The sequence below is a fragment of the Choristoneura fumiferana genome, chromosome 2, assembly GCF_025370935.1.
Source record: "Choristoneura fumiferana chromosome 2, NRCan_CFum_1, whole genome shotgun sequence".
In the NCBI taxonomy this organism is placed as follows: Eukaryota; Metazoa; Arthropoda; class Insecta; order Lepidoptera; family Tortricidae; genus Choristoneura; species Choristoneura fumiferana.
In genome coordinates, this window is record NC_133473.1 from 11,063,494 (window position 1) to 11,083,455 (window position 19,962).

Consider the following 19,962-nt stretch of genomic DNA (forward strand, 5'->3'; position numbering starts at 1 on the left):
ACGAAAAAAAAACTATTTCAATGTGTTATATAAGTTTTACACTGATGGTTAAGCATGAAATGACATACTAATCTGATTGAATAAATATGAATGACATTCAATATCTGTGAATTTAATTAGTAATTATCAAATATCTGATTACCACATTTTTCTCGTCCCGTACTAAAATAACTATAACTACGAAATAAATCAATTAATTGTATAAAACACTAATTTATTGCGTAAAATATTAATTAATTTACGAAACAAAGCCATTTTATAGTCTTTCACTATTATATTAAATAATTTCATTTCGAATATTCGGTTACTACTCATGTAATTAAACAAAAATAACAAAACTTAGACTAATGATTAGACGGTAAACATCATGCGTGCCAAATGCAAACAAAACATTTGATTTGTGCAAGCGAGCGAAGCGAGCGAGCAAGACGGTTCGGGGCAGAAGCGACGACGACGATGTTAGGTTTTTTTTATAGCAGCCGGATAATATTGCTTCACAAATGATCTTTGCTGTTGGATTTTTGCCAGGTGTTTATACTATTCGAAAATTATCCTCGAACTTTGCATAAAAATGGTTTATGATGAACTTTGATTATTATGCTGCATGATTATACAGTTCTTTAATATGCATAAGATAATTATGCAAATTGAATAATATGATTTAAGAAATTCGGCAATTTAGCCACAGAAGAATCAAGTTCAAATCCTCTCCGAAATACCGAATACCGAACATTATTTTCGTTTAAAATATATATATATTGTTGCTACAATCACGAGAGGTTGCGTGCGCGCCGGCGGCGCCCGCGGAACAATTTACTGTCATATCATTCGGTGCAAATGGAAAATCGTCCACTTGAATTGACCATTTTGAATTTGGACCAAAATGAATAGGTATCAACCAAAGTGAATTTAGACAAAATGTAATTGTGCTGAAAAATATTTACAACCAAATTTATATTTAGCGTCAATTAATTAATTCCAAATGGGATATTGCCCATTATAATTTATAAATTAGGAGCAAAATTAAATACGGAATAAGTGAATGTTGTCTAAATCAAGTTTTAACTTAATATAGGCCCAAAACAAATGATTTCGGGTGGAACATATTTACAATTCGTCATATTTCAGAGTTAGTTTTTTTTTCGGCATACATCGAATTTGTCAATTTTACGATAGGACAAGGTTCCATTTTCGGTCCAATAATCACGGCCATTGTGCCCACTGACTTAGCCCAGCCCTAACCTGCTATTCAAATTACAAGAATTGCCACACAGATTGTCAAGCTTGTTCCTTACAAAATGATACCCATGAGAAAAATAACCGCCATTTTAACCCGTGTAAAATAAAGGCGTAACCTCCCATATTTAACATCTTATGATGTGACCACTTAAGTTCATTGATAGGTACTCGAATGGTATCATTTGAACCATGTTTGATTTTTGTTGACAAAATAATCATTTCCATTTTCTTTTGTTCGCAGATCACATACGAGAATTTTCATGCGGTAATCTCTTTTACCGCACCCTGTACTTGAATGAAGAGAGAAATACGCTTTATGTAGGTGCTATGTAAGTATATTTCGTACTTGCCAATTTAAATTTTCAATTAAAACATTAAATCTTTCCTAAAATACTTACCACGGAGGAAAAATAAAATTAAATAACGTTACAAAGGAAAACTATTCACGAGAAAATGCAGAAAAAGATTTTCCAACGACATTGTTGTAGTTATTTCCGAGACGTTCAGGAAAATGGTTCCACTTTTTTGAAATTTTAATGTGTGGTCGTCTTGGACGTGGAGTATAATTACTTTGTATCTAATTACACATGGCTACTATGTTCTACATTATTTTGCATGCACGATGTTTAGTAGTTGTAGCACCAATGATAATATTATTTAGGTTAACTCATTCATTAACCTAGGTCAGTAATGGTCGGAGTTGAAACAAATTGTCTCTGAGAATCATACAAATGGTAATTGGATGTTATTTGGTAGTCATTTGGTCTCTAACAACTCAGCTTACAAAATAATAAGTTAAGCAGACTAAATGGAGTCGGGACATGAAAGCGAATTATCCGCTATTTCCGTCAACTACCTACTCTGTCAACCTGTATACAGATGTTAGTAAAATTTAGTTCAGCTGAACTCACAGAAGTATAAAAATAGCAGATGTTGAGTATTTAAAGATTTTGATTTTAGGTTCTTTGCGAGATTAATATTAAATTCTGAAGGCCTTTCAATTCGTATCGTACCGTCCCTCTTGCTCTCTCGACACGAACCGTGTTCGTATAAATAGGTACCAGAGATTTGATTGGACTTAAACCAGATCAAAACGTACAGTTAATAAGTTTCAAAATTATGGATATGTATACCTACTAGCTGTTGCGCGCGACTTCGTCCGCGTAGTATTCGTTTATCACTATACCGCGGGAACTATGCAATTTTCCGGGATAAAAACTATCCTACGTCCTTTACCGGGACTCAAACAATCGGTTCAGCGGTTTAGGCGCGAAGAGATAACAAACAAGCAAACAGAGTTACAAACTTTCGAATTTATAATATTAGTGGGATTTTGATACCATTTACATAAAAAATTAAGGTAGTAAAATAACGGAGTGACTTAACATTAACTTGCATGATCCAGCGCAATACTTTAATAAATAACAAAAGCGCCGATAATTCGCTCTGTGCACTGAACTGTGATCAAAGCCGCCGACTAACTTCAGAGACAACATGAAAACACAATTAATGTTAGTTCTGCTCGCATTTACACTTGCTACAGTAAAATAGCGAACAACTATAATTTAACGAAACATTTAATAAAAGGCCTTTAATTCAGTTTTCACATTACTAATCTATATTAATATTTGATATAATGATTATCGTTTATGCTTTATAAGTTATCTAATTCTAAGCCATGCGGCCACGTTATTTAAGAACACTTGGTTAAAATATTACGTGGTTTTTTCTAATTTAGGATTTAAAATTAAGTATTATAGTCAAATCCATCCATGTATTATAATCTAATGTCAATTTCTGGGCACTTTTGCAACTAAGTATTGATAATATTTTTTATTTAACTTAAAAACCAACGTTACTCCTTTTAAAATAGAGAAAAGTAGAAGAAACACGCATAGAATGTGCAATTATGGACACTGACTTATTCAGAAAAACAGAGCGTTCAGGGATTTCCAGCGGTAATTTATGCGGCCCGTTGAACAATTCCATGAGGCGGGTAAAACAAATAAAATGGCCGCATTCTGCACATATGCCGGCGACAAAAACTATTCGCTCCACTCTGTTGCTCCTTGTCAACTCTATTTGGCTGCTTGCTGCTTTAAATTAACAAGAAATTTTTGAATGATGTATTGTTTTTTAATGTTTTGTTTTGTTTCAGGGATCGAGTTTTTAAATTGAATATGTCAGATATTAGTCAATCCCACTGTGAAGTAAGTAGTTTTTTTTAAATAACTAAATAGCACAAAATAAATAATAGTACAAGTAGTTAGGTTAGGCTATTTATTCAAGATATTTCATACAATTTATTAATTTAAAAAAAATAGTTATATTAATTAGATAATATGAAGAACATAAGTAAACTTGACAGTGGTAACACAAAAGCAAAGAAGCCACTTCCTGGGCACTACAGCACTCGTGTCGCATCGCATCGAATCCTCACACAGGCATTTTCCACATTCACCACAAGTGCCATCACTTTATGAGAAGGGAATCCTTTTAAGCGCTTCTGTTTTTATAATTACATTAACACTTTAGCTGTAAAACATGTTACGTATTCAAATACCGAAGAAGCACTTTATTAAATGGCGCTTTACTTAGTTAATGAGCGTTATATCGCTTAATTGCTTTTGTAGACGCGAGAAAATAATTAAGGGTGCGTTATAAAAGATTAACTCATAATAGTGAAGAAAAAATATAAATGATGTGGTCGCTAGTTTACTGTAAGAGTTCACAGTTATTTACACAAGATATATTTATTACGGAATCAGTCAAATAAGTGGTCTACCAATTGTTAAACAAGTTCCTATCAAAGTAATATGTCGCTAAAGTGAATTTCAAGTTGACAGACAACGTCTATTGGCATTATTGTTTTATGACATACAAACGATTATCAGCTTTAGGGTGGTAGACCACATATTTGGCTGATGGTACCTAGATCGTGATTAACTCTTCATGATGTCCCGATATTTCGATGAGACTCAGAGTGGCTGCTTTGAATGAAATTAGATAAGAGTGTTCGTTATTTGCTAATGAAATTGAACTAAACAAGGAATAGTGCTTTCAATGGTCCAATTGATTTAGAACTCAGTAAACATCGTGAGAAAACCTGCACACACTTGCGAAAAAATTCAATGGTGTCTACGAAGTTTCCAACCCGTGCCGGGCCCATGTAGGAACTAAGGCTCAAGTCCTCTTATTATGACAGACGAGATGATGAGATCATGATGATAGAGCTCCGAAAGTATTGCAATAATCAACGTTTGCCGTAAAATATATGGAATGAGTTGAAATATCATCATAAAAAATGCAGTAAGTTAAACTTTCGTGATTTTCACTCATAGTCAAAATACCACCAACGGGACTTATCACGCTAACACACACGAGTAATATTTACCTCGACGTTTCGGCAACATTGCAGTGGCCGTGGTCACGAGTAGACTGAAGTGTGGGGTGTCAAGTCTGCCCAGCAGCGCGAGTCCTTCGAACTACCCGCACTTAATCACTAATAGTACCGGCACTCGTATCACGAACTACCCGCACTTGGTCATTTTTTTATTTGTCACCCCATCACACCGACACACAACACTAACAACGTCCGATCGTCCCTCCGAACACACACCGCCAAAACGTCGAGGTAAATATTACTCGTGTGTTCTTAGCGTGATAAGTCCCGTTGGTGGTATTTTGACTATGCAGTAGGTAAGTTAAGTTACCTATCTTTTATAGCAATTCTGAGAAATACTAAATAATCAAAAAACCTCACAAAATCCGATTACCGACATACAACACAAACAAACGCTAACATACAACCTCTTGCCGTGCTCTTACCCCAAACGCATATATTATGTACCTATACCGTTCTTGGTTCCTTTGTGGGTAAAACTGTTTGAGATATAAATCCCTTTATGACAAATAATGGAATAAAAATTCAGGCAAACTAAAGTATCGAAAGTATTGTGTCAGTTATGGGCTAGGGTCAGTAATTCCTAAAATAAAACCGTTATAACTAGTTTTGCAAAATCTTCTCTATCTTCCTGATTTTAGGTCAGTCATTTTAAAATAACTATAAGTACCATCGGTAGAGTAGTATTGGGAGGAAAACCTTATAGAATAGGTATGGAGGTTTACTTTAAAAACATTTACACTGCAAAGAGTTGGTGTATTGCGTAAAACTTGGCTTTTATAACAATAGAGAACTGACGAAGCGATGGCAGGCCTCCCATCAGGTGAACTGACGTCATCGTGAGAGTCGCGGGAAACCGGTGGTTACAAGTGGCGAGTTGTAGTTTATTGTGGCATTCTAAGGGGGAGACCTTTGACATCTACCGGCTGATGATGATAGAGAACTGTCTTGTCACTATTTAGACTGATCATTGAACTGTTTTCAGCGAGACGCACTGATCCTGGAAGCCAGCAACGTGGCGCGCTGCGTGAGTAAAGGCAAGTCGGAGCCATTCGAGTGCCGGAACCACGTGCGGGTGCTGCAGCCGTTGGGAGACGACGAGCGGCTCTACGTGTGCGGGACTAACGCGCACAGCCCTAAAGACTGGGTAGTCTATGTAAGTGACGTTCCAACAAGCTTTTATCTAAAGGGTTTACGCTAACTGACGCGGTTTGCACGGAGCCGGTGGACGTCTATTGAAAAATAGTATGAGCAGCGTTAACTGCACCCGTCCGATGGCGTGCGCCTGCTCCGCGTGCAGCCGTGCACCCGCGCCAGCTATCTTTGTTTAGGTCCAATCTTGCAAGTTGCATTTCACCAACTTCCAATTCTAATAGTCAGTAAAAGAGATGACGGGTATTGAAATTTATGGAATAGTCAAGTTCGCATCCGACTAGAAATATAACTTTATACTTTTTGTAATACCTCAGCTTCTTCAATATATTAGCTGATAAATACGGCGATAGAACGGTGTATATTGGAAAACTCTAGAGCAATATAACAATTGGCAAGAATTTTAATCAGATTAAACAACACGAAACGCTGTAGTGTGTGAAAATAGATCAAGAAGACAACACTGAAATAAATTAGTTGAATGCAGCATAAATACAAACGTAAACGGATAAATACTGTTTTGATATATATTGGTATGATTCAGATTCACTTTAATAAAATGTGACCTATTCTGAAACTGAACTAATATATTTGTTTCAGTTAAATTTAACGCATTTACCGCGGCACGAGTATGTGCCCGGAGTGGGTTTTGGGGTTGCCAAGTGTCCCTACGACCCGGCTGACAACAGCACAGCGGTGTGGGTCACAGAAGGGAACCCCGGGGGCCTGTCTGCTCTCTACGCGGGCACTAACGCCGAGTTTACCAAGGCGGACCCCGTCATATTCCGCAATGACCTCTTCGACTTCAGGACGGGTCAAAAGAAGTTTAACTTTAAGAGAACTTTGAAGTACGATTCCAAATGGCTGGACAGTAAGTATCGTGTGCAATAAAAAAGGTTAAATAGCAAATACCTATATACTCCAATATCTGATTTTTTTCTTAAACCTGACGAATATTTCAAGAAGGTAAATGTCCCAGTGTTTGATATTTTAATGCGTATAGATGATACCACTACCTCTATTATTGCTAACGACTTCAAAACATTTTTTTATTGGCAAAAATAAAATTGAGTAGGTAACATTACAGTTTGACACTAGTGCACCACGCAAACGAAGACAACTACTGGGACAGTGACCAGCACTAAGTATTATATCTGTGAACTGAATTAACTTTTCTTTTTTAGAAACCAATTTTGTGGGATCGTTCGACGTCGGAGAATACGTGCTATTTTTCTTCAGAGAGACGGCTGTGGAGTTTATGAACTGCGGCAAAGCCGTGTATTCACGCGTAGCCAGGGTGTGCAAACAAGACACCGGGGGCAAGCACATTCTCAATCAAAACTGGGTCACTTATTTAAAAGCCAGACTAAACTGTAGTATCCCTGGAGAGTTCCCGTTTTATTTTGACGAAATACGTAAGTGTTGACTAATTTTAAATTAGGTTATTCATTGCGGAAATCTGACATGTTTTGCTTATACCCAATAAATATATACCTAATACAGATACAATGTAAAAATGTAATATAACCCGGGTTAATTTTTTCGATCGATCTATGTCATAGCTAGAACATATTTATACGTTGCTCGCGTTTGAAAAATCTAGGGTTATCTAAGAAAACACGTGCAAATCAGCTGTCGTGTGCACATCGCACATGCACATGTTCAGCGATGCGGTAAACTGTTAACATGACAATGTGCTGATTCTTATTCTGAGTTATTTTAATTCATAGTGGTAACATTTGCCTTTGACTAAGTTGCTTTTGTTAGTGCGCCCCTCTACGAGCAATACTTATATATTTTATTTAAACATTACATTTTATTGGTGAAGTAGCCTGGCTAACTTCATATTTCTTGTCCGCAAAATATTTTTTGCGTGTTGTTTACTTAAAACTATGATACTATTAATTCAATCGCCACGTAACGCAATAGTTAACACTGCCTCAGATCGACCACTGAAAGAATCCGCCGCGTCAATTACGTCTATTTTTTGCTATACGCCGTTGTGGCGCGATACCGAATTTTGGATTTTAATGATGATGATGATGATGACGTTCTGGAGTTTCTCAGCAGGGACATAAAGGTGTTTTTCCACTGGCGAGACCATTAAAAAATTTAATTTGTCATATCGGACACCCTCTTCAATCCATGCCTACTGTTTCCACCGAGAAGATTGAAATTTTACATTACAAATTCTCGCCCCGCCTCGTCTTGATTCGGTGGAAAAGCACATCAAGACTCCCAGTAGGCTTTCACGCGTCATGGTCCTGTGTCTTTAAGGTCCCGTGAGTTGGAATCTATTGAGGACTGACCGACCGTCTTCATTAATGCTTCTGTTACCAGAAATTTGCCACATCAATATGGCTTTCAATAGCTATATAAAAAAACATTTCATACAATTAAATCCATAATTTGTTAGTAGCAAGGTTGACTTATAATACTATGTCATATAGTTAATCATAATCAAATGTAGTACAGTAGAACAAATAAATAGTAATTCTTAAAAATATCAGCAAGATATGACAGTAATAAGAGGCGTTGTGTGTACAGAAAGTGTATACCAGATGGCCGGCACGCCGCACCGGTTCCACGCGGTGTTCACGACGGGCGCCAGCGACGGGCTGGTCGGCTCCGCCATCTGCACTTACACCATGGATGACATACAGGAAGCTTTTGATGGCCGGTTCAAGGAACAGGTGAGTTTAGTCATACCTAATATTATGAATACCAATGTAAGCTTGTTTCTTTATTACGATTTCAAGCTGGAAGCACTCCACCGATCGTGTTGGAAGGTATGGATGTTGTTGGAAATAGGATTGTTTTTATTTCGGAAAATTTTAAAATTCCTTTGGGCACGGCGTTAAACGAATTCTTTGCATACAAATTTGCGGGCAACAGTTAATTTTACTATCAGCTAATTCAACAAGTAATTTACCTGCTTGCTTGAATGTATACAAGGAATCAAAATTAATTAGGGCGTAATGAGTGCTTTAAAGTGGCAACTGCCTATGTTTATAAAATTACCACCTTATTAATAAACGTCTGTTATGCTTCAGTTAACTTTTGTTTGTAACAATATGTCACTATTATTACATTTGCGATTACCATACACAGCGAAAATATAATGTATACATTTTATAATTCACAACACAGTAATTATGTTAAATCATTCGAGGTTTCGTATGTAATTCAATTCACGAGAATTTCACTAAGGCCAGCCAGCAAGTCCATGACGTTTATTGAATCACAAAGAAATTATAAGTTAATCAACGACTTCAGACAGCTAATTGAGTACACTTAACCTTTGTAGGCAGTTCTGCTGAGTCATACAGAAACTCTCGAAACTAACGGAAAGCTCAGTGATTGTTGAGATATCTCGACTCGGGATTAATGCTCGGAGAAATAATTGTACTGAAGCGAAAGCGAATATTCAAGCTAAATCTACTCAAGCACGTGTATCAAAGTTAGCGTTTACACTCAGTAGGTACGTCCTACTTTGAAAAACTATCTGGAATGTTATAACAACTGCCTTATTTAAAACAATTGAAATTGAAATCCATGCGAATATGTGCGCAGATGGTCCGAACAAGCGCACCATTAGTTTTAACGTTGCTAAAAAATAAACATACCCTATGGCAGACAAACTAGGCTTTTTCGAGCGGAACATGAAATAGTAATTGGTGCATTGTCGATATTGTACTCACTATTGCTCCAATGTAATTCATTTTTTCATATTTCTTTTCTACAGTTGTTTGGATTCAAACCATAGAAAATTCACTAAAGCATACAAGTTATTTGACGTTAATTTTGTAGCATTTTTAATAAAATATTTTTACGTTATCCAGAGCATAGCGTCATAATAAGAACCAGTGAGGTAACTCAGCCGTCTAGAAAGGGCAACTACGCAATGCGATGTGGGGCAGGCTCACGTCTCCCTGTCTGTCACCTTCAGTGCACGTCAGCACTCAGTCGATTATAGGCATTTAGCATCAAGATGAGGGATGTGCCCACTAATAGAAATTGCCGCTGTGCCCATTTGCTTTTACCGCTATATGGATAGAAGCCCCAGTGGGTCATTATTTAAGCGTTTATTTTGTAGGCATGATTTTCTTGGGCACACAGGGTAGGACAAGTACAGAACAATAAATTAAAAAAATAATTTAAAATGTCATCAAATTCTACAACCAATGTAAGGATACAAAAAATGTGACCACGAAAATAAGGTGGTTGAAACGCTCGAAATAAGACCCTAGTTTATTTCGAACAAAATTCATCCATCCCTTTCACACTGGCCATTTGACCCCACTGAGGTGTTGTCCCTGGTGCGACAGGCTACGTCGAGTTCGGCGTGGCTGCCGGTGCTGCGCGCGCGCGTGCCCGAGCCGCGACCTGGCACTTGCGTAAACGACACCGAGGCATTGCCAGACAACGTACTCAACTTCATCAGGTAATATAGCGTCCGACATGGATACTTTACCTTCCCAGGCTAACTTTATCTAATTAGATCTAGGTGTAATCCAAAAGTTGAACTTCACATATAATTAACCTTAAAAACCGGCCAAGAGCGTGGCGGACACGCCCAAAATAGGGTTCCGTAGCCATTATGAAAATTAAGTAATATTTTTCTAAGGATTTCGTATTTTATACGGAATCTTCCAAGTTTAGCTATATTTTATATCTTAGGCTGCTATTTAAGAGTACCTAAAACTACTAATACTTAAGCAAATTTAGCCGTTACAGTTTTCCTTGAAAGCTCGATTTTAATGAAAATTTGCACTTTAAAGTTGAATACTTCGCAAAAAAATCAATGAATCGAAAAATCGTCTTAATAAACCTAATGGTTTTAAAAGACCTATCCAACAATACCCCACACTACAGGATTGGGAAAAAAATAACCCACACTTTACGTCTAGTTTTTTACTTTTTATTGTACAATTTTGTCGGCATAGTTTACATTTATATATCCGTGCAAAATTACAGCTTTCTAGCATTGATAGCCCCTGAGCAAAGCTGCGGACGGACGGACAGACAGACAGACAGACAGACATGGCGAAACTATAAGGGTTCCGTTTTTGCCATTTTGGCTCTGAAACCCTAAAAACGACATACTGGAAAAAGGTTCCGGTATCTTAAAATCATATTTTAAATTTAGTTGAAATCGCAAGAAAATGCAGGAGTTGCATCCCCAGACGACCTTATCTTATACGTGTAGTGGAGTTTATTTCGAATCACACCGAACTACACCCCAAATCAATAGCCACCGTATTAGCCACGCACCATCTTCGGCAACCGGCTTCATCTGTCTCCCGGGAGTAATCCCAAGCCTTTACCCCGCATTAGTTTCGCGAGGCGCGTGTTCTAATTGGGTCACGTGCTTTAATTGATGGCGTGGTGTGAAATCGCACTGGTACGGTGTTGCCAACTCGATGTTTTGGACTAGATTCAGCGTTTTTTTAAACAACAGAGTATAAGTAATAGAGAAGAGTATATAATGTTATAATAAGTGATTGCTTTTAATTTAATATAATTAATTATACGCATAATACGTAAGTTACTTGTACAGAAAAACTATATCAATTAAAATTATGGATCGAGCTGCTACTCGAGTTTTATCCTGGCCGAACCAGTAATGATATAAGTATATCATACATAATTTTCAAGAATTATTTTTTGATTAGCAAAAACTCTGGTTTAAAAAATATCGAGTAGTTGCAATAAGGGGCCTAATTTCCGGGTAGGCCTACATAAACAAAACTGTGAGTGATGAAAGATGATGATGAGTGTAAAAATGCTAAATTTAACCCCGATGGTGAGTTGGCAACACTGCACTGATTTCCTCACATCGCTTGCCTCGGCTATTATGGTCTAGCCTGGGATTGACTTTCGAGTGTTACTACCTACTGAGGTGGGATGTGTGTTGTAACTAGGTTACGTTAGAATTCAGATCCTAGCGCGATCCTAGATCATGAGCGCTTGTCGGATTAGGGTTGTTTGTGATGGATGGGATTGAATTCCTGAGCGCTCTTGTGAAACTCCGGTAAGAGGTAGGTAAAGATAAAAAAGCTGAACAAGAAATATCCGTGGGTGTAAGTCAGAGTGGTAGCAAATTGGAAACAAATGTTTTCTTTTCAATGGAACGTGGATATTTGTTTTTTGAAATTGTAATAAAATAATCTGCAGTTGTAAAAATATTTCGTGTGGGCTTCTTTTATTATTCCGTAAATTCTAATGATGCACTTATGAGATAAAGTATTGTCACGGCATGCAAAGGCTAACTGCATTATAAGTAGACTTGCCTTTGACAGTACTAGGTGAAGCCTTTTTAAGTTTTCAATAGTATGTTAATTTTGGGTAATTAACTGACTTTTATTCAAACTAGGTATCGCCTGCACCCTTGTCTTTATGTCCGTAGTTTATTCTATTAACGACTCTTGTACAGGTCGCATCCCTTGATGGATTCAGCAGTAAGGCACGAAGGCGACGCTCCAGCGTTCTACAAGCGTGATTTGGTCCTCACCACGCTAGTGGTCGACCGCCAGTTCGTGGATATGCTGGGAGATGATATCACCTACACAGTGTTCTATGCTGGAACTAGTAAGTATACTAATACACTAGAGATCAATCAAAAGGTTATCACTGTCTTTACCATAGATTTTGCAATGCCGTTACGTTGGTTGAGGTTAAGAAATTAAAAGAGAATTACAACCTTCAGACGCTTTTTCGAGTTAGAATTTGTCGTGCGTAGTTCCGGTAGGTAATCTTCAGGTCATGGACTGCTTATATTCATGAGAATACTGAAAATGGTTCATAATTCACTATCATGATTTGAAACGGCCGACTTAAATACGAAGAAAACATTGTCAGTTAATAAAATAACGTGGTTGTAATTCTATTAAATATCTAATGTTTACTGTTCAACCATTGTGTTATTTATTTACCGACCATTGTTTTATAAACAGCCAATGAGGCTTGAGGCAAAAATGTCCAATGCAGTGCAACGTAATGGAAACTGCGGTTGGTTCATTTGCATATAGCCAGGTTCATTTAAAAAGTGGGATTCCATATTACCCTAAATTATGAGTTATCACATTTGAACCATTCGTATAATGTTTGTGATATGTTATTTTAATATACTGTTGTAAATTTATAGTATGCATTTTAAAATATTCCCGCATGCATTTTAATTGGAATTTTGTGCAGTTCGTACCTACTGTAAAATGCGTACGAGAATAATAAAAATAAAATAAAGTTTATCTTTTTTCGGCAATGTTACTCGTTGATTGAAATTCGAAGATGATAAACTCGTAGTGGCCAAAAAGGCCACATACCTAAATAAAGTATGTATATTTTTTTCTAAACTACTACAAACTTATGAAAATTTTTCGACTGCCTATTACAACACGCCTCACTTGGCTTATTTTATTGTTTTCACAAAAATCAATACATATAATATGCAAATTGTTTGTTTTGTTGATAAGGCTTGTTTAACCAGGTGAAGGTTCCGTGTACAAGATAGTGCAGTGGGCGGGCGGCGGTTCGCGCGTAGCGGATGTGTGGCGTGCGGCCGGCGACGAGCCCGTGCGGGCGCTCGCGCTGTCGTCACGAGTGCATGCGCTGTACCTCGCCACAGACAACAGGCTGCGACAACTGCCGCTCAGAGCGTGTGCGCATCGGTGAGTTACAACCATAGTTGCAGAAATTATCCTTGTGAGTACACGCTCTGTATCCCGCCACAGACAACATGCTGAAGGCTTTTACTCGTTGTTAAGCGATGGTCTTCATAACATCACTTCTACGATATTGGTACAAAAAGTAGTTTATTAGACGATGATAACTCTTCTTTTGCCGAGAAATTCAGAAACAAAGCTGTTTAGGAAATAGGTCATAAATACTTGTCAAGAGTCAAGTGTTATCTAGAATCTTCTAAGCACTAGAGTAAGGGACTGTTCCATATTTTTTTATATAATTTACAAGTTTTTTTTTCCACGTAGCTACGACAGTTGCGTGCGATGCGTCCTCGATCCTTATTGCGGTTGGGACAAGGAAGTCGGCGCGTGTCGTCCATACACGCCTGGGCTCCTCCACGACGCAACTAACTCCACACCTTCCATATGTGAAGCTAGTGCACCGCTGAAGACAGTCAGAGCTGGCTATGGGCAAAGCGTCCATCTGGCTGCCTTCTCCAAGACGCCGGAGGCTTTGAGAGACCAGTATGTGGTGTGGTATCACCATTCCAGAGAGAAAGGGAGATACAGGATTAGTTTTAAGTGAGTACATATAAATAGCTTTTCGGACTATTTAACCTTATGACATGTTTGGCACCAGAACATAAGCAGATCTTATTGGGTGATAGCTGGACGACCTCTACAAGTTTAGCAAGTTCAGACGCGACATGCTTTTGGAGTTTGCTTTTGCTAGGTATCACAAGGTCTAATTAGCAACCCTATGTCATGTCGCATTTCGTCCAAAGAGCATCTCTTGTGAAGCAACTCGTCTATTTAGCGAGTAATCAAAGTAGTAATACGACAGCTCAATTTGCCACCTCTAACTTGTTTTTCTCTTGAAGATCAAAATCAGATAGTAATGCAATAAAGTACATACAATGAAGAAACAAAATGTTGATCACTAGTTTAAGTTAAATCATTATAATAAATATAGTTGGGAGCGAGTACTGCTGACTTCAGAGCGCGGCCTAGTGCTGCTGTCCGTGACGGAGACGGACCGCGGCCGGTACGAGTGTTACTACGGGCCCACGCTCGTCGCCTCATACAACCTGGACATAGATATACACAGGTAAGAAGGAAAAAGTACTCTGAAAAATCCTTTAAATTGTCCTTTTAGACTATTAACATAAACCAGAAATAGTTTACAATCTCCGCGTACCTACTACGAAAAATCTGTGCAGAATCAAAGTAAAAAATGCACGTGAAATATCTACCCTACGCCTACTTTTCACTCTGCTCGTTATTTCGGTCGTTGAAAGTCGCAACACGATTAATACGTTAAAGATATGGACATTTATTGACATATTTTGAACTGAGATTGCATTTATCCGCTAAAGAACTTCATTATTTTTAAAACATGATATTATTATCTTTGAGAGTAATAGTAATGATTTCAATAACAGGCACGTAAATACAACGGTTTCTGGTTTATTGTGTATTCTAAGGCTGTCCCTTAGTTAAATTGCTACATGATGTGAGAGAAGATTTTGCTAAACTTCGAGGGCTGAAATTCGGGGTGCTATCCTATCCCCGGGTTGTATAGTACATCGCAACCCTCTTATACCTAGGCAGGTACCTTGACTGCCTACCTATAGAGCAATTTGTTTTCAACTATTTGTTTTCAACTATGTTGGTTGCAATTACTTAAGTATATATGTCATCAAATTCTAACTGTTATAATGAGAACTAAATATGCAAACATTTTAAAATCTGATCCAGGTATAACATTTTCAACAATAAAATTTAGGTTTTGTACCCCAGAATACTTATACGTGCTTACGTTTTACCGTTTTACCCACTGATTTAAACCTGTTTCTTAATGACGGTGCTAGGCTTAGTATACTTTTTGTGAGTGGTATAATAACACCCTAACCTGTAATTGTAGAACAGATATCGTCCAGTAAATTACGGCTCATTTACGTATGACATGACGCGGTAACTATAGGTAAATGTTATCATTTCCAAGGCTGAATACCTAATTACAGAAGAAGCATGTAAAATAAGTTTAGTCATGAACTTTCTTTGTTGGTAAATTTATCTTTACTTGTCTGAAAATACAATTGATTCATAAAAATATTAAAAAAAAACTTATTAAGAATTACGTGCGTGCTATTTTGTGACGAAAAAGAGTTTGTGTTGAACAGTATTTAAAAGTAAGACTTCAAAGAACCGACTGATTTGTGTAAACGTAAATACAGTAAAATACAGATACATGTAACCCCTTAGTGCAGGCTCACTCATAACAGGACAGGGGTGGTGCGTTTCTTGCAGCTGGCTGTACATACTTATCAATCATATCATAAGGTTATGGATTGATACTACGGTACGAAATATCTAGTGTCATACAAAATCAATGTAATCTACAGTTTTTTTTATATTATGTTTCTACAGTTAGATATTTATAACAAATTCACACCAAATTTGAAACTGACTTCTTTGCGGGTGTTGGCATTAAGTATATTGGAAAAGTATAACATGGTCCAACATTTCAATAGTGTTGCAGTATTTAGTGCTCATGCTTGAACTTCGTTCTAGGTGTACGCAGCCGAGCAAGTCGCAGGAGTATAAACAGGTGTACTCGGATTGGTGTCACGAATTTGAAAAATATAAAAGCGCGATGAAAGCCTGGGAGACACGGCAAATGGTAAGTGGGGCAAATTATATTTTCTAATAATTCTCAAATTATAATATCGGTAAATTTTTAGTAAGTGTGTTTCGAAATAAATTTGAATTTTTGCGCAAATTAGGATCATCTGACATAGCATCTAAATGTAGAGCCATAACCTGAACAGGAGTATATGTCGTTAAAGCAATAATAACATTATCTAAAATGTACCTAGCTAGAAAGTGTTACTTATCAAGACAAATTTTGCGATTTAGTGCCTTAAACGTACCTATAAATTTATGTATTCCACATTAACAAAACGCCACACTAAACAAGAGCTGTAAAATCTGTTTAATTTCCAGCAATGTTCCAAAAGCGTGAACGCGTCATCGAGCCAGAACAGCCTGGGCAACGAGATCGTGGCATCGCTGCGGTGATAGAGCACAGATGATTAATGAGCGATTACACCGCCTTGCTGCATAAACTATCTGATATCCCGCCGACAGCTCGTAGTCACAGCCGACCCTAACTATTTTGACAAGCTGCCATTGATTAAGCTTCAGTGATATAGCTTTTCATGAAGCTTATAACACAGCGAAAAAGTTGTTGTCTTTAAGAGGTGTCTTCGTTAAAAGCTTAAGATCTTTGAATCGGTTCATTCTTTGTTTCGGATCTCAGAGAGCAGTTAAAAGAGTGGGCAATCAATAATAGTCTGAGAACGATCTGTTCTAACATATTTTGGCCTCTTCTGGCTGGCTCTCAATGGATGACTGACTTGTTTTGTTTAGCAAAGAAATAGTTGGTTTTCCCATTCTTTGTTCGTGAAGTTAACTCTGTGGTAAACAATTAAAAAGTTTTTGTGGAAAGAGAATGCGGTACATTGATTATTGTCGAAAGCGACTGAGTAGTTTAACTGTATCTGTATTTGATCGAAATGAATATGTGATTTTTTCCGTCTGTCCGTTAATGCTACGCTGTCTCGTAGTACTATTTTTTATTTATTTTTAATAATACAAAACGGAACATTACAATATATTTATTACATTTTCTTAGAGTAGAACTGCAGAATAATAGTTTTGAAACTAGTAAGAAATAAAAAAATCTCTCTGTAAAAAGTTTCAGCATATTAGAAAACTGCGTCGTAATGGTTCGATGTTTTATATAAACAAGCATCAATTTGCCGTATTATGTTGAGATGTCATGAAGGTAATGAAAGTGATTTTATTTAATCAGAATTATTCATTTCGTTCAGTGCAATATTAAGAACTGTAATAGCACAAGCGTTAAATCGTACAAAACGCGAGTTCAGTCGACTAAAATTTACTACAATCGATCGAATCGAATCGATGTTATTAAATTTATCATACTGAAAACAAACTGAGCAAAGCCAGTATCGTTATCGTTATCGTTACACACACATAGCACAAGCGTTAAATCGTACAAAACGCGAGTTCAGTCGACAAAAAATTACTACAATCGATCGAATCGAATCGATGTTATTAAATTTATCATACTGAAAACAAACTGAGTTTGCTCAGTAAACTTTGTGGCTTTGGCCAGTAAACTTTAATTAATTAACTAGCTAGGTCAGTGCATTATTGAAAAATTAAGTAATTCCATATAATATATAAGTAGAGTCAACGTCAAAAGTAGTACAGCACTTTTTCATTCTATCACATAACGCATTTTTTTTAGTCTTGTTTGGCGTTAAATACGTAGCTGTAACATGTATACGGTGGAGAAAAACGTCCTGGAACCTGCAAAGCAATTCAATGGCGTCTGTATTTCCCATTTCCCACTGGGCCAGGGTGGAAACTCCAGTCCAAACTCTCGTATTCTCAGAAGAAGCTTGTGCCCAGCAGTGGGACGTAAATGTATAAGCCAAGAGGGACGTTATAGCTATAAGATGACAAGACGTAAAAGTTTTGATACCGGCTAGATTTCTTTGTGCTTTTATTTGAGTAGGTACAAACTATGTAATTTCGTTATAGTTAGTCGACTGAAATATACTTGTGGAACTAGAGTGTAAGTTAAATGTTATAAACACATAAATGAAGGTGTGATTCCACCAATACAAAATGCTGTGATATCAGTTCTTTATGATTGTGCGGTCGTCAGTTGTAATAGGTTATAACTGCGTTTCTTTTCCCGATGAAGAACTGAACCGTTGTTGGGTGGTCCCGAAACTTGAAGCTACTGAGATAGTCATCGCTCTCCATTCATTTATCTTGACGTCCGTATCGCCTCCTCCAGCCACACGCCGTTGTCTACTTTATTGTTATTTAATGACACGGAAGTCTGTTTTAAATATTTAGATAAGAAATAATTACTGTACGTCCATCGTCTATCAGACCAAGCAAGCAGCCTTTCAACTTATATGCTTCGCAACTTGATTTGTCAGTCATGCGCTAAGGTCTTAAAGTTATTTATTAGAGTTAAATTATGCGGGGTAAAAGGATACATTTTGAACTTACTTTTTACACAGTGAACTTGTTCAATATCCATTATAATGCATTTAAAAGACGATGTTTATTTTAGTCTTATGATTTTCTCATTATTATTAATTCTATTTAAAATAACATTACTTTTTACCTAACTTTAAGAGAATAAACTATGTTACAGCAAATTTGATAAAATAATAAGCAATATGAACGCCAACATAGCTCTAAGCATGTAGATATAAATTTAAAGCTTATGAAACCCGATGTTAATGCGTAGAATTGTTAAAGTAATTTAATTTAATATTTTTGTTGTAATGTCGATTATGAGGTTGGGTGTTAGACCAAGGTTAGACCCGTCAAGTACATGTTACAGTACACACGGACAATCTGTTTAGTATGTTCCATGCCGTCCGGCAAATCGGAATGGTTTGTTGTGTTGATGGATAATCCTTTATTTTTGGGCTCTAACTTGGAGGTTGAATCGAATTTAATAGAAATGTTTTTGTTAATTCCAATTGGTTTTAGAATAATCTCGCTAGAATAGTGCCTTGTGAAGCATGCTTACATACAGAATAAAACTTTAAGTAATAAAAACTATTTATGAATATTTTTGCGTATTATGAAAATTTGAATGAATAGATTTTATAAACAATTATTGTTCCAGTTAGGTAGTTCGTTCGTTCTCAAACAAAGCAATAACATTGTATGAATATAAGATTTGCCAGTATTAAATTATAATATTATTTGCAAAGTGATTGTAAGTATTAATTGTACTTAAAATAAAAAGGGTAAAATTGTATATTTAAGAGAATGAGCAAAAGTAATAGATTCAATTCAGGTTTTTGTCATAAATGCTCCTACGAAATTAGTGACAACTTCCCTTTACAACAGATGAAGATGACTATGTATCTACATTGTATATAAATTGTGAAATTTGGTAGAAAATTGCTGTATTGCCGTACGGTTATTGTAAAAATATATATGACTAAGGTACAATGATAAGCGATTGTTTTATAAAAGGAACACAAATAAATTATTTTAGAGCTAACTGTTTACTTATTTTTGCTTTATTTTATGAGTTCCATAAACGAATTTCCAGCTTCTGTTACTAATCCTAGAACCTTTTATACTTAATCTAAATATCTCGATTTAAAGAAAATCTACCTCATGCAGCCAAGTGTAGGTATCAAATTTTCGTTGTTCACCAGCTTTTTTCTGGTTTTTACTTCATTTTTTTTTGTGAAGTGGCAAAAATAATTAAAATAGTGATTGGTTTTTTTTGGAGTCTTTTTGTATTTTTTATTTCAACTCCAAATTTGTTACTTTTACGGGTATCCCGTGAAACCATATCGAAAATACAAACTGAGACATGGATGCACAGAAAAACCAGAAAAAGAGACC

At 36.6% G+C, this 19,962-nt stretch overlaps 1 protein-coding gene across 1 annotated transcript in view; it reads left to right on the forward strand.

Moving 5' to 3' along the window:
- Positions 1-19,609, forward strand: part of LOC141445463 (semaphorin-2A-like) — a 20,934-nt gene extending 1,325 nt beyond the window's left edge. Inside the window, exons 2-14 of the mRNA XM_074111306.1 lie at positions 1,481-1,568; positions 3,398-3,449; positions 5,628-5,798; positions 6,395-6,665; positions 6,979-7,209; positions 8,342-8,487; positions 10,123-10,238; positions 12,231-12,385; positions 13,284-13,464; positions 13,783-14,058; positions 14,450-14,584; positions 16,051-16,159; positions 16,483-19,609. Of these exons, the coding sequence (XP_073967407.1) occupies positions 1,481-1,568; positions 3,398-3,449; positions 5,628-5,798; positions 6,395-6,665; positions 6,979-7,209; positions 8,342-8,487; positions 10,123-10,238; positions 12,231-12,385; positions 13,284-13,464; positions 13,783-14,058; positions 14,450-14,584; positions 16,051-16,159; positions 16,483-16,557 (2,006 nt within the window). The 3' untranslated portion in view covers positions 16,558-19,609. The remainder of the gene's footprint in view (positions 1-1,480; positions 1,569-3,397; positions 3,450-5,627; positions 5,799-6,394; positions 6,666-6,978; positions 7,210-8,341; positions 8,488-10,122; positions 10,239-12,230; positions 12,386-13,283; positions 13,465-13,782; positions 14,059-14,449; positions 14,585-16,050; positions 16,160-16,482) is intronic.
- The last annotated feature ends 353 nt before the right edge of the window (positions 19,610-19,962 follow it).